General features: G+C 38.2%; 1 protein-coding gene across 8 annotated transcripts in view; it reads right to left on the reverse strand.

Annotated features, from left to right (window-relative positions):
* Positions 1–15,283, reverse strand: part of LOC149709698 (voltage-gated inwardly rectifying potassium channel KCNH6-like) — an 89,465-nt gene that overhangs the window by 44,195 nt on the left and 29,987 nt on the right. For 6 of the 8 annotated variants that reach the window (XM_089857493.1, XM_089857461.1, XM_089857446.1 and 3 more), the window contains 2 exons: positions 14,724–14,825; positions 13,635–13,861 (listed from right to left, as the gene is read on the reverse strand). In XM_089857493.1, coding sequence (XP_089713619.1) covers positions 13,635–13,861; positions 14,724–14,825 — 329 coding nt within the window. Of the gene's footprint in view, positions 1–1,085; positions 1,602–13,634; positions 13,862–14,723; positions 14,826–15,283 lie in introns of those variants that run through there. The other 2 variants (XM_089857485.1, XM_089857503.1) reach the window with 2 other exon arrangements.

Below are 15,283 nucleotides of genomic sequence, written 5' to 3' on the forward strand. Positions count from 1 at the left end.
TATTCGTCCTAGAGAGCGCTGCGCGCCGTGTGTGTAGACGAAATGAGAAATTTGCTCATTTTATAAGTTGCCCTATAAATCTCTCCAGGATCGGGAAAAAAAGCGTATATGACGTTCGCATTACGAGGGTGGTGGGTTTTTACGCTTCTCAAGGGACTTTTATCGAAATGAAAGTTTTCTAGCTTGAACTACCGAGATGGGGTTTTACTTTATTTTTTATTTTTTTTCCTACTCGGAAATAACTCTCGCTATCTATCTGATGTAAAGCGAACTTCCATATTTTTCCCCCAAAATGGATGATAAGTATTTTAGATAACTGTGCACGGGTTTAAGAGAAATACGTTTTGATGGGTTATCCGTATGACGTAATACAGGATTAAGCCAGGGACATTAAGGAGCTGGGCTCAGCTCAGCCAGGGATTTTATCGTCACTTATCATTAACAACCCTATCCTTTACAGCCACGGTGTATTAGTCAATTATTAGTAACTCGTTAAGGTCCTAATTTTACTTAATAACTCCGGTATACGCGTGGTGTTGCAAACTAATATTGAGTCGAAAAATATTTCGTCACAAGAGACGTCGTGTATAGTGTGTTTTACGGAAGATCCCTTAATTAAATTAGCATCGCACCTTCAGTTTATTGCTTAAATTAAGGGGGTCATCCGTAAAATAAAAAATCCAATGTTCGTAACTTGTAAACGGTAACCCAAAAAAAAACTTCAATTGTAAATACAAGTAACCTGTAATCGCTGTGAGTGATTAGCCCCTCGTTAAATTTTAAAGAATTATTGGCGATGAACAAAGCTTCGCAAAACAGATCGTAAACATCAACATTTAAGGATCAAAAACCATCCCCAAAATATTATAACAAATAAACCCCCCATAAATCGAAACGCATATTCTTAACGAAAACGTTATTATCCCATCACGATAACAAACTGCACGGCGATTAGCATTGTTTACGGCGGTAATTATAGAGGGAAAGGGTTGAATGGACGTTACGTTTATCGGCTCAATTATACTGTATATAGGTAAAGATAGAAATGCCTATAGAAAGGACGGGCGCAAGCTGGCATTGATTACCTGAGGCACTACACTGTTATGTCTCCCACGCGAATAAGCGGTGGATCTATATTCGAAATCCTTTAAACTCCCAATCTCGGACCAATTATCGGGGGTATCCAGTTTTAGCGTCACCACCGATTTGCGCGATTTCGTAGTAGCAGTCGTCGGTTCTTGACCACCACCAACACCACCGACACCGGGACCAGCGTTATTATTATTATTCTTGATAGCAGCGGCGACAATTGGCGAGGAAGGCGCGCGAGGCACGATGGGAGACGATCGTCTATTATTATTGTTAAGATTAGACGCCGGTGAATCCAGTAAGGGAGCCGGTAAGATCAAATCGTGTTTCCCCATCTCGGCCAAATGATTTAAGTGTAACTGAACGCCGACGCCTCCGCCTCTGTCCGTTACGTCAGTGTTTTGTCTCTTAGGAAGCGGCGGGAATAGTGTTGTCCTCTCTTCATTCAACGCCAATGTTTGAGGCCGGTACGCCAAATCGCCGCTCATTCTTAAATATATATATTCTAAGAACTAATTAAATATAATTCTAATTAATTTTTCACATTTAAGGCGAATACGGAATCGTGTCTTATTTAATTAGCTAATTAATCATCTTAATCGAGTCCCTAAATCAACGTCGGCTGTAATTAAACGACGATGTTTGTTAGAAATTGAAAATAATTTCTCTGATGAGATGCGGCCGTAATTTTGCGAAACGATTCTAGAGAAGAACTTCTCTCCCATAATTGTTCTTTTAGTATTAATATAATTTGAAGAAGGCTTTGGCAAAAAGGCACTAAATTCATTACGCGGAAATTTTAAATATATATGAATTAAATTAACTATTAACTGATAACTGGGGTATTTAAGCTCGGGTTAGTTATAATTTGAGAAAGGCACCTTTTTAAGTCTTCAAACACGCGGGATGGTACAAAATATTTTAGAGCGTACGTTCCCGGAAAGTTTCGGAGGTCCGTGTGCCCAAACGCGGCGCGAACTGCGAAGGACCAGCTGCACGAGCTCGGTCCGATTGTGGTCGATTTCCTCTGGCCGGGGAGAGTGCAGCGAGATTTTGGGAGCGATATAGTATACTGGTGATTCGGGGCGTTGGCAGCAGCGTACGGTTCTCGGGGTACAAACATACACGCACTCCGTTCCGTGGGCAGCGGTTGCGGAACTCACCGTGGGGACGCTCCCATCGGTGGAGAGCGCCAGCGACGTTGGCGCATGCGTTTCATATACGGTCGATCTTGTACGTACACCGCTCTATACTCATTTCCCTATTGTATATATATTCCCGTTCTGGCCAAAAAGGGTTTCTGAACGAACGGGGGCCGTCCAACGTAAAGGAAAACAAAATTGTGAAACTTTTGTGAATTCAACCAATGAAATTCCCTGACTTTACAAGAGTCCCGGGTAACTCTAGAGTACACCATTAGATAGAGGAGAATCTGCTCTATTTAACCATATATTCGAATCCTCATTATCTATTTCTAGAGCCACAAAATTTAGCTTCTTCAAAGTTGAACCGCATGCATGCACGATTATAGGGTACACTTAACGAACTTTAGGCGAGACCCCTATTTTCTTTGGGATATAAACTGAAATCTACGCCGTTAGGATAGGTTTATGGCCGAGGCGAGTAAGCACATGCAGCCGTCCGTCAAACGCCACCGCCTTTTGAGCGCCAAAGTCCAGTACCCGCCCCCTTCAACTTCCGTATACCACCAACACTCCTTCCATAGCTTCCCGAGTCGAATATATACGTATACGCGGCGTAAAAGGGTTCAAGTGCCTGCCTGTGTACGTGCCATTTTCATAGTCGTCCTCTTTCATTTATATAAATAATTAAACAAGTTAAAAATTTATTTAAAAGTTTCCTAGCTCCCTTTGAGAACTTTAAGGGGGAACCTCCCTTGACTTTTTGAAGCGACCAAAATGGTACACGCGGTCTAACAAAGAAAACGGAAACAGTAATTAAAAGAACTATTATTGAAAACACTAGGCCTAGTTAGAAATGCTAATATACTAACATTTTATAGGCCAAATTTCAACTAGAAGAATTATAGTAAAAATAACCTTAGAAGAAGTAGAATTATCATTGAAATCCAGAGATAATTTCATCCATACTAAGGATGTACACTAATATACCAATATTTTATGGCTAAATAATTAATAATTTCTGTTAACAACTTAAAGAACTAACCTTAGAACGAGTGGAATTTAAATTGAAAAACCATTATCAAACTTTAGCCATTCTTAGAGTGGATTATACTGTAACATTAAAATTTCAAAAATATACCCTTTTATATTACTGTTTTTCCAAGACATTCATTGCCTATAATCGCCTAACAAACAATATATTTCTGTTGTTTCTACCTATATTATTATTTTATATTGAAAAGAGTGTATCCGCACGCTGCTATAGTATCTCAGCCGCATGTCGGGCGGGTGACCCGGGTCAGCACACGCATGCACGCATAATCGTTCTACTAACCTTCCCCTAGCATCGTAACAATAACCCATTAAATATATGTATGTCACTCGATCAATGTTAAGTAAAAAAAAGACTCTCTCTCTCTGGACATAATGGTTGTTATAAAAATGTACTAAAGGTATATAGGAGTTTTCCTTCCATCCAAGGGTGGAGACCCCGCTCCGCTTTCTATGTAGAGTGCATGACCTTAATCTTGGAGCAGAGAGACCACGTGGTGTCCAACGTGAATCAAGGTATGAGATATAATATTAATTTAGTCTCGGATTTAATTGAACTAAATTGGGTGGAATAAGATATGTTGTCACTGGTAACTTAGAAACTGGAGCTTGTCATGTTGTGAGTGAGGTAGGTCATAGATTCAGGGTAAAGCGAAGACGCCTGGTCAAGTGCTGTCAAAGGCTTAGTATGTACAGACTAAATAGGAGCTAGATGGAAGTCCTGCATGCAAAATTAACCACCACCGAGTGTAGGACTTCAATTCTCGCTTCCGTTGTTCTCCATCGAACCAACTAACCTAATCTAACCTAACGGGGCCACCCAGGTCAGGCTGACGTCATAACCCCACAATCCACCAACAAAAATAAAAGGTATATATGAACCATTACGTAACATAGAGTTAATAAAAAACACGATTTGAATTAATAATTGTCCATGATATTAAATCCAAACACCGCGACGTGGTTTCATCAATGTTTTGCAAAAATACAGAGCGGGAGAATGGGGGGGGGTAGGGGTAGAGAGAGGAGGGGGGCAGCGTAGAGGTTGGAGTATTCCGTGTCTTGTCGTCATTATGAAGCCTGGTCCGGTGGACATTATGACGTGACTTTAGGCTTAAGTATATATCACGCATGCACTCATTCTGAAGAAAACTAGGCCACATTGCCCCGGTCGGTTCCCCGCTGGGATAAGTGATCTCGGTATAGGCCCGGAGAATTACCAGGGGGTAACTACGCACGGTTATAATTACGTAAAAGTAACAATTATTAGAGTGCAAGATAAGTGGATAATTAGTCAGCGATTACGTTATCATATACCACGGACGTCCCAGGTCCTATTAACCCCACGACGGGCTTTTTTTGTCAACTAAAAACTTTGGCCAAGTTTCCGCATACATCCGTTTAATGTTAATGCGTAATGCCTGGCGGACGGATACCGTATTATATATGTATATATAAAAATAAGCTCTAGGGAAAATATAGCTTCAAGGATGGTACGTATTTCCTTCTTCCCGGAAACTTAGGAAATATAGTGACTTATTTTCCCATCAAACTAATTAGTTGTCAAGGTTCTATTAATATAATTTGTTTTTTTTTCTTTTCTCTGCTTTTATTTATAACTAGAATGGACACTTCCCATCCATTCTTTAAGCCTTGGTTTTTGAATTTTATTTATAAAATTGGCGCGCTTTAAAAATTACGTCTCGTGCAGGGATTATCACGCGCATTGTGAATAAATTCAATTGAAAACTTTCTTAAGCCTTGGCCTGTGTTTTTGAATATATCGCAATCGCACGCGCGCGCCTTAATAATATCACGTGATCAGTATTAATATAGTTAGTCGGTCTTCGGTAAGAACGCCCTTTCATACGTATGCACAAATTGAATTTGAATTCCCTCGAGCCTGTAAGTTCTCTTTGCCGCGAACACGGGTGTATTGAGAGTGAAACATTTCTACAGGGGCCATAGGATTAACACGGACTAGATTCATCCTAAAAGGCATCTTTGCCTTACACACACACAAAACTAATTCTTCAATTGCATCGCGAGCCCAATTGGAATGAATTAGACCAGCCCATATATTTTATATTCTATCATCTCATACCTTGAATTGGTGGTAGTGGTGGTACTAAAATATATTGAATGTCCAGTTAGTTACTGCCCCACCCTGAAACTTTGTGGGAAATGGTTCATTTGTGTTTTTTTTTCTTCTTTTCCCTACCTAACTGTCTTGTTCGTCTTCCGCTTCAGAAGGGAGTTCACTGGGTCACTCTGTCAATGTGAATAACGAACGAAAAGAGAACTAGGTATTCTCCTTTGAACTTCTACATCACTCACCTAGTAACCCGGCGGTCTATTCCCCTTCTCCTCTCCGCCCTCCCTTGACCACATCTTACAATCAACCCAGCAACCAACCCTGTGTTTAAAGTATCTGGGACAACAATAATCGATTATTTTGTTAAATAAATTATTCCAGCGCTTGAGGTCAAAAGTTATAAATAGTATATATCTATTATTTTCGGTTCTTTAAAATTTAATGGTTAAAGTTGAGCTCGAGTTTTGGGGTTAAATGTGGTTCAGATAGATCTCATTTTCATTCATGACTATTTTGTTTTTAGGAGAATTTATGACCTACCTCACTCACTTCATGACAAACTCTTAGTAACCAGTGACCTTATGAACTTGTATAACTATGGGAGAACATTACACAACTAATATAAAATTCTATGACTTTCAAAATTACAATTCCCTGGGATCGCAATTTAGGCTAATCACATCCTCAAACAATATTATTATTTTTTTTAACTGGACTTCTTTTTAAGCTAGAGTTATAACGTTGACTTTGGCGGCCAAGGCTTAAACTTTTCAACATTTTTCTCCATGCACGACCTCTAGGTCTATATATGGTGCTTCTTTCCATGGAACGAAATAACTTCCGTGAAATTCGGGGTACATATCCATAGCGTGTCGAATAAGGTCAATTTACATATTACATTTTTGAATATTTTTTTTTTTGGCGAAGGGATTTTCAATAACACATCACGTAACGTTATTTTCAAATAGCATATCTAGTAATGACAGTCTATATTAGAATATACGGGGAAGATAACGCGGTGGTGCCTTTACCACCTTTCTGAGGCTTTGACATCTCTCGTAAAGGACCAAAAAAAAAAAACGAAAAAGCATTTCTATAAATGGAAATTCAAACCACGTTTTTCGCGTGATGGTGGTACTTTCTATTATAGCAATGCTGCCAGTTTTTTTCTTCTTTTAGCCAATAAGAAATAACGCGTAGTTCCCTTTAACAAAAAGAAAAAGGAAGACAAGTTTGGACTTGGAAAAGTAACAAAAAATTCATAATAAAAAGAGAAAAAATAAAAACTTGAGTTGGAAATAATTTCCCTAAAACTATTTCCAGCCATACGCCTTATTTCAACGTAAATTTACACCGTATGGGAGGTCGGGTCACGTCCATTTCAATGTAAAATCTACGCTGAAATTAGTATTAACTTTGGTATATTCTTAGATTGAAATTTTCCAAGTCAAGTCTTATCTTTAGGGAGGGTTTTTTTTACTCGTAATCTACTTTTGTGTGTTTTTTTTCTTTCAGTTTTCTTAGGCGTCATAATAGCCTTACGAAGGGGAAATGGGGATGCGGTTGTAAGACGCCATAGTTATTTAGCTACCAATAAATGCGTTCTTTATTAGTATATTTAGTATGGAATTCTCAGAGTGAAACGGGAATGAATTCGCTTCCATTAAAGTTATTACAAACGCAGAGGAAATTATAGGCGATAAAAATCAACTACATTTACCCTACTCGTAGAATTATTTAGAGTGTAACACGGTATTCCCCCTAGGATACCAGCTGTTGACCCTTCAACTTTGGGACCTCGTAACTCGGGTACGGTGGCGAAATCCCTGGAGGATATGATACCCACGAATGACCTCTAACCTACGATACCCACGAATGACCTCTAACCTACGATGTTAAAAACTTGGTCCTATCCCAATTAGAACTAGAGATAATCCACCTTCAAATTCCTAACGCCTACGCCAAATTTAAAAATTCATTTTTGAAACGCCATAACTCTAGTCTAAAGCAACTTCCTGTCAAATCCTTGAAGGATACCATAGCCCAAATTGTCCTATATGAAAGGATACAAAAAACTAAGTTCCATACCAATTAAAACAAGAGATAATGATCTTGAAATAAACTAATGTCTGACAATTAATTCCCCACTAACACCTTAATATTAAAATTAAAACACCGTTCCGTTTAAAACCTCATGAATTTAAAAGTTAAAAAGTTTAACAATACATATCTCTTTAAAGTATAGGCAATTGGAGTGAACAGCCTGGATTTGAAGCCCGGAACTAAGTACGGGTTCTAAATAACAATAAAATAACTTCGTAAATACTCCTCACAACAACCTAAATCTAATCCAAGTCATTTTGCCCATCTGAAGAGATTAGGCGCCTAGTAGCACTTGGCTTTGTAGTAAGTACATTAGCATCGAGTCAAATCCGATCTTTGTTACATTATGCAAATTTTAGTCAAATTCCCTTTTCGCACGCGAAGTTGCGAACAGCAAAATACGCCAGAATATCGTGTACCTACTCAAGGTCAACTAGCAGCCTGTATTGACAAAATGTGTAAATGCGAACTAAGGTTTGCCACGTGGTGGTGTAAATATCAATTAAAAAATGTGAGTATATAGCGGCAATTAGTGATCATTATGACGTGTATTTCAGCTATAGTGTGTGTCAAGCTATAATGATTTTAAAATCTCTCACTTCGCCACCGTTTTTCGACCAAGTAGGTAAAAGTCCGTACAATCCCGAGGCTATCCATCGCAAACGTTGCAACAATGATTTCTCCTGCATTACAATAATGTTCAAACAATTTTAAAATCAAAATAATTAAATATTATTAATTATAATAACAATTTTGCAGGTTAAAATAAAAACTATTAATGACTTATATAGCAGCACCCATAGGGATCAATTTCGAAATAAAGAAGAAAAAAAATTAGGCTAAGTTTAAACTTCGGTAGAATTATCGAATTTCTATTTTTACTCCAGAAAAGGAGGTGTAGCCCCCGTGTTTTAGCGCCTTATCTATATAGAGGTGAAAGCTCAGAGGGATTACAACGAACCATTATTATTAGCCATAATCATAACCCCCAACCCCCCAGCCCCGGGTAGGAAATCATCACAGCGTAAACTTAATACAAAAATATAGTAACTTTATTATTGAATTTCCCCTCCTGTTAACAATAAAATAAATACATACTCCACACTAAATATTACAATTGATCTTGGAGAAATTCCCACGGGAACTATTTTTCATTCAATTTAGGTCTAATATACATAAATTATTACTTTAATTAAACTTTTTTATAGGTTTTAATACTTAATACATTTTGGCACTCTTAGTCGACCTTAATTGGCGGTGGTGTCTAATATCACGTGACCTTTTTGGTTTTGAGCAAAAATTATTTCCTTGAAAATTAAAAAAAAAGAAAGGAGTGGGAAAAAAGGAGGAGATTGGTTGGTGGTGAGGGGAAACGTGATGTTGGCGACAAAGGGGTTAGCGAACGCCAGAAAAGAATCAAACAAAAAGTCAGTTGCCATGGTGACGCCCCGCTCGAAGGGCGCCACCCGTGACAGTTCCCAACAGGAATAAAATTCTTCTATCTTAACCCTTACCTTCCCACCGTCCCCTCCCCCTCCCTCCCTCTTACTCCCTTTTATCATTTAGAGTCAAAAAGGGTTAGGAAAATACGTCGATGCTTTGAAAATGTTGAAACTAAAGTCTTCGGAAAAGAAGCGACTGTATCTAGAGTTTAAAGGATAAGTCTCAGAGAGAGAAAAACCCCGGTAGAATCCAGTATTGAAACAAGATGAATTTAAAAATGGTTTTCTCATAATCCTTTAAACTAAAAAGATTTTCTTTTTCGTACAACGAGACACGAGACTTGTCCTTTAAAGAGTTCATAAGCCAGTTAAGTCATTCCGGTTGAATTCTGTCTGTCCGTACATAGACAGTCTCGGGGTCGAAAGGCATCAAGAAGAACAAGAAGTAGAAGAGAAAGAAGACATTTAGGAAATTGCTTTCTAATAAAATATGGAATCACATATTTCTTTTTTCCTTCCACTCAAAAAGCTTTGAACAATGTTGTCCGTCCAAGTACGTTTTGCTCTAAGCTAAACTGCCTTAAATTAGGCGCATAATTAAAGCCAGTTAGTGGAAGATTTGCATACGCAATCTGGCGCCAAGAAGGTTTTGAGGCTCGAGGGGATAACCACTCGCCAAAGAAATTATATAAGTTCAGGTAAGATAAATGGAAATGACTCGGCGATCTAATTAAAGTCTTTCAAACATCCGAGTAAAGTCCTAATTTAAAAAGATTTCCGTGTTGTTTATCCCCTCGGCGAAGCCTTACTAAACCTCGTAAACAAGTTAAATAAAGCGAATTCAACTCTGAATTATATTTTCTCCACTCATAGAACTAGGTTTTCGTTTCGCATTTCGACACTGTTTTGACCTCTGACCTACAGAACGGATATTCTTCCCATCCAGTTCAATTCCACGCGATCTTTCCAAGAATTCTAGGCAAAGCTTATTCGATTACACCCGCGCTAATCCTAATCCAGTTTCGAGAGAGAAAGAGAGAAACAATTGGGGAAAAGTGCATTAGCCGCAAACGTTTTGCCTGGATGTTTTATTTCATTCAGAAAAACCGTACGGTACAAAGAATATATAAAATTGGCTGGGGGGGTCAGCCTTCACTTAAATGGCGGTGTTTGGCAGCAATGTACACGTTATTGTTTCCGGTACAGTTCACTTCTCCCCCCTCGTCCACTTTTATTGATTCCTTCTAATGGAAGAAAATATCCTGTTTTTCTAACAATTCAAAGGAGAGAGCGGAGAAACCATTTTTTTTTTCAGCCTGATGGTCTAAAGTTAAAGTTTCAGGATGAGAATGTATTTAAGAATAAGGTTATTCCTCAGGGTTCGCTGCTTTTATCACTAGTACATTATCTACTTGAAATCTTCAAATAGATGAAAAACTTGGTATAGTTTTTAAAGAAGTAAAACCTTAATGTGGGTAATTATTTAAATATCTGAAGCTAGGATTTTATTTCTAAAGATAGATTCGTCCATGACCTCAACGTGACCTTAGCTCAGAGGTGGTACGAGGGGATCGAAACCTAATAATAAAGGTCTTTTCAGACGATACAACCTTTTGACTCATTTAGATGAATCACGTTGAATCACTGAACAAATTAAAAACAGATGACTGACCAATTTTTGTTGACCTTAGTTTTTGACCCATTTAGTTGCATCGTCTGAAAAGGCCTTAAGACCACGTGACTAAATTCATACGCGTTATACGGGTTCATTGCGCAATCATTAAATACAACGCAATAGTGGCTATGGGAACTTTATTTTTACGTCCAGTTTCGAGTCCATTCTCGTAAGTGTTTTTCCTCGTTTTCCTGGACGTACCCCTTTGACCAGCACCCCCACAGTCAACTGCCGCCTTAATCTATAGTCTCGAGGTAATCGATGTTGAAGTTTTGCCTTATTCCACTTGGAATGCCATGTCGTAAAAATTGTTTCTCCCAAAGGGGGTTGGTTGCTTGCTTCGGTGCAAAACAAGGACACTCCTACGAGCGTCCCACTGTCGCGAACAAAACTTAAGTTCAGAGTATAGACTGAGCTCTGTTGTTTAGATGGAATTAAGGGATGCAACGCCAAGGAAGGCGGGGGTTTCAAAGGTAACTCATTTATAATTAATTATTTCTCAATGATAGTACTCTTAAATTAAAGTAAATTTAATTACGAATGTTATTACTTAGATGTTGGTTATTATATTTCTTTTTGCGAAAATAATTGTTCATTATTCCAGTAGGAATTAAATAAATTCCTATAAAAGGAAAATAAATTAGTTAGGCCTAAGCCTTTTTTTGGTAATGTTTACTACAAAGGCTTTCGAAAGGTCAAAGTTCAAAATGAGCAGCGTACTATTCGTTAGGCGTATATAATTAATTATATATTTCGGTCAAGGTGTTGGTCAGGAAAAGAAAAAAACTCGCGAGAGTATTTTTCCCATAAATATTGTTTACAAATATGGAAAAGGTCAAAGTTCAATTTATAACGATCCTATCTTAGGGATATATCAGTATAATAAAGTGTGGTAAAAACGCTATAGGTTGTCGACACAAAAAAAGGAAAATTTTTAGCGTGTCAAGGCCGTTCTAAAAAAATTTTAGAGATAGAAACCTGAAATTCCCCAAAACTCACTTCGTAATTTAGGCTAAAATTTAAATTCCACTGCAGGTATATTCATTTTAGAATAATATTTTACAAAGTTGATGACGCTTTACCTCATAAAAGAGGTAAACTGAAAAAAGGAGGTCTAGGTTAGAGAGAGAGAGATAGAGAGGGAGAATGGGAGGGTATTATAAAAAGGCACTCATTTCTAAATCGAATCATTCGCGTCTTAATTGGGGCAAAAGGAAGCGACCCGTGGAAATTCCCGAATAACAGAAAACGACGTTCATTAATTACTTTCGTAGCCCCCCCTCCCCCCATTCCCCAACTATGTATGTATGTATGCACCTTCGCTAGCTCTGCATACCACCTTTTCTTATTTTGTTTTTTTACTTTTTTCTAACTTGAGTGTATGTATATGCAATAGGAGGACGGGGCTAGCGGATCCCTCTCCTCGCTTGTTGGCTAGTTCCTAATGGTGTGCTAGAACTGAATTAACTAATGAGCTTTTCTATATGCCTCTTAATTGGATATAATAGCGGACTAAAGTATTCAAATTAAACGATAACAAAGACTGCTGCCATATCTATAATATATACTAGATAGCATTTTTAACACCGCGAAGGTATACTTATAAAACTAAATATAAAGCGAATAATTAACGCAAATTTTAATTGACATAAGTTAACGACTGAAATTGATGCTATGACGTAGGTTAAATTGTCGTGATTTTTCAAAATGTCTGTTATTATAAAATATATAGCATCTGACAAGGTTATAGTTGTGATAAATATATTCTTGGGCTTATAATGGTACATTACTCGCGGCGCTATACCCCCTCCCGTCTCAAGATCAAAGTCAATCTTAACACGTGACCTAGCGCCAAAGAATATCTATCAAAACATATCCGGTCCAAGAGATTAGAATTCTCGGGCGCTGTTCTTAATTCCGTTTCTGGTCTGGGCACGTACGAGTTAAAACAATCAAAGACCAAAAAAAAAAAATAAGAACTTACGCCAGGCAAAAAACAAAAAAAAATCCCTAACCGCGAAGGCGAGATGGTGTTAGAAGAAGGGCGAGAAAGCAAAAAGGACGTCCTATTCCAAACACGTAGAAATTCGATAAAAAGCTCCTATCTGAAAAGCCCAAAACCCGCATCTATCGCCCCCCTATTTTTCTTTGGTTTTCTCTTAAATTTATTGAATAGTAAAAGAGAGGCAAAAACATCAGTGATCCGTTGCTCATTCCGATTCGAGAGAGAGAGAAAGGGTTGGATCTTAGACAGGGTCGCTTGACATTGAACTCCTTTCGTGGGGAAGGGAGGCATCTAGCTTCCGTATCGCTGACGAGTTACACGCGCATACGCGATAAAAGTCGCGTGCCTAAAGATTTAATCTCTCGAGCCGAGCTCGTGAGCAACCCAACCTTAACAACCACCCGGATAAAATGAAATGGTTTCCATGGCAACGGAAAAACCCCGCTTTAACCCTATCCCATTGATTTTGGAAAGCAACCCTAGCGCCGTCTTTCATCGTATCAGGATTTAAATTAAGACTGAAGATAATTTACATTAAATTATCGTTTAAATTGTATTCTGAATAATGTAAGGATTTAAAATTTATAGCGTTTCTTCTTCAAATATTCAGTAGTAGGTAGATATTGTAGGTATATTAAATCGATAACAAAATTTGGCGGGAGTTTGAAAACTTTTGCAGGGTACGATTCGCGCCGGTTTTTTTTCAAATTTTTTAAGCGTATTTCTAATAATATTTTTAAGTAATATTTAAATGTAAAAATTTGCGTTCATGAGGTGATAATATTAATTTCAAATGGGCTTCTTTCCAAGAAGTATTTCGAGGTATTTTGGGATGGAAGTGGGTCCCAAAAAAGACATACAGGGTGTTTTTAGTAAGCCTACCATAAATTAAAGGGTTTGCTCCACGAGTCAAACTCATAGTGACGCTTTCCACTCAGTTTGACAACACCCTGTACACCCGCAACAAACTCGCCTGAACTAATTTAAAAAAATAATAAAAAGAGAATCGTGCAAGGTGTTTTGACATTACCTGAGCAACTTTTTCGCCGACATGGTGCTTGGTGTGCGATTGCATTTCTTTAAGTAGAAACTTGGATGTGGTCGACGAATGGCTGTTGTCCTTCTGGCGGCCTTGAGCGCCCTCCGCCGTCACGTTACTTAACGACGGAGATTTGCCGTGCAAGTAAGCTCGGTATCTCGACAAATCCGAATCCGAGCAAGCGTTCGGCAAAGACTTGCTCAAATTGTTGGCATTGGCTAAACAATATTCCCACAACAAACGGTATCCATCCGACCAGATAAAGCGAGCCAGAGAGGAGACACCACCACCACGCCACGCGACAAACGACGATGGAAGACGAGTTGGGAATTGAAAACGAGGCGAAATTTCAAAGAGCGAGCGAGAGAGAGAGAAAAGTACAAAAATTGGATTAGACAAAACCCCTCAACTACTGGTCGAGCCAAAAAAGAACTTTCAAAACACACCCCAAGGATTCTAAAGTATAAAGGAATCAAGGTTATTTATTAATAGTTGCTCGAATTCATATTAATATTCTATAATATTTGTAAATCGTTGTTCATTTAGGAAAACACAAATTTCTTGGTAGACCCTAAATTGTTTTCGCCATAGACCATTCAATTAACTACTCAATTATTGGAATAATAAATGCGAAAGGTTTATAGTCGACTCGTTCTGCCTCTAGCGGCGCTTCATGGCGCGAGGGAAATAACCCAAAAAGGCGACCCTTCTCTTTAGAAATTAATGAATTGGTCCATTATCATAATTCTTAAATTTAGAATCCTTGGATTTAATCTCAAACAAATAAACAATATTCAATGAAAGAGATAAAAAATATGAAACTTTTTAAAAGATTTTAGGGTAATAAACAATTTCGTATTATAAATGATCGACAATCTATACGAATGTACGATCTTGCAACGTGCAAGGGAAATGTTATTGGTAGCTGGTAAAAGGTAGTGCGGCCGATAAAGGTTGATTGTTATCGTGGGCTAAATAACGATTGGACGGGGGAGTAACGTAATTGGGGACAGACAGCGTGGTATGTGTGTGTTTATGTCATTAGCGTGGGTGAGGTGAGTTTTGGTCGAGGTGAATTACCTCCGATGTCATCGGCGGCATAAGTTTGAGGTATTGCCATTGCCATGGCTCTTCGGCGTTGCGGTTCGCTGAGCGGCGCCACTTTCGAAGAAGATTGGCTAGCTAGACAATCGAACGCAAGACCACAGAAAAAAACAATCAAAAGGACAACAACCAACAACAGGCATTCAAAGAAAAACCACCACCGTTATCAATTGACCTTTCAACCCCGTATATCCTCGCCCTTCTCATTAGGAGGGGGAGCATTAACTGGACATAGAGCCAAATAAAGATTTAAATAATCAGTAAACTAATTGGAACTTAAAAACTACTTCTCAAAGACACTAATTGGTCAAAAACTACTTAATTTACGTCATGCTTTCCGAGCTTTCGAGACGCAGGATACATTCTCAATTAAATAAATGTATAAATTAATTAATAAAGATTCAATCAAATCCTTGATGAACGCCTAAGGATACGCGAATTATTATCTTTCCAATTGTGTGGTAAATGTTTTTCAAAACCAGGAGGAATTGAGAGTGGTCAAGTATGTTCAATACAATTTCCAAAATAGCTCAACC

This window comes from Phalangium opilio, unplaced genomic scaffold, assembly GCF_054372755.1.
Source record: "Phalangium opilio isolate 3A_F unplaced genomic scaffold, DU_Popi_V2 ptg000011l_1, whole genome shotgun sequence".
Classification (NCBI taxonomy): domain Eukaryota; kingdom Metazoa; phylum Arthropoda; class Arachnida; order Opiliones; family Phalangiidae; genus Phalangium; species Phalangium opilio.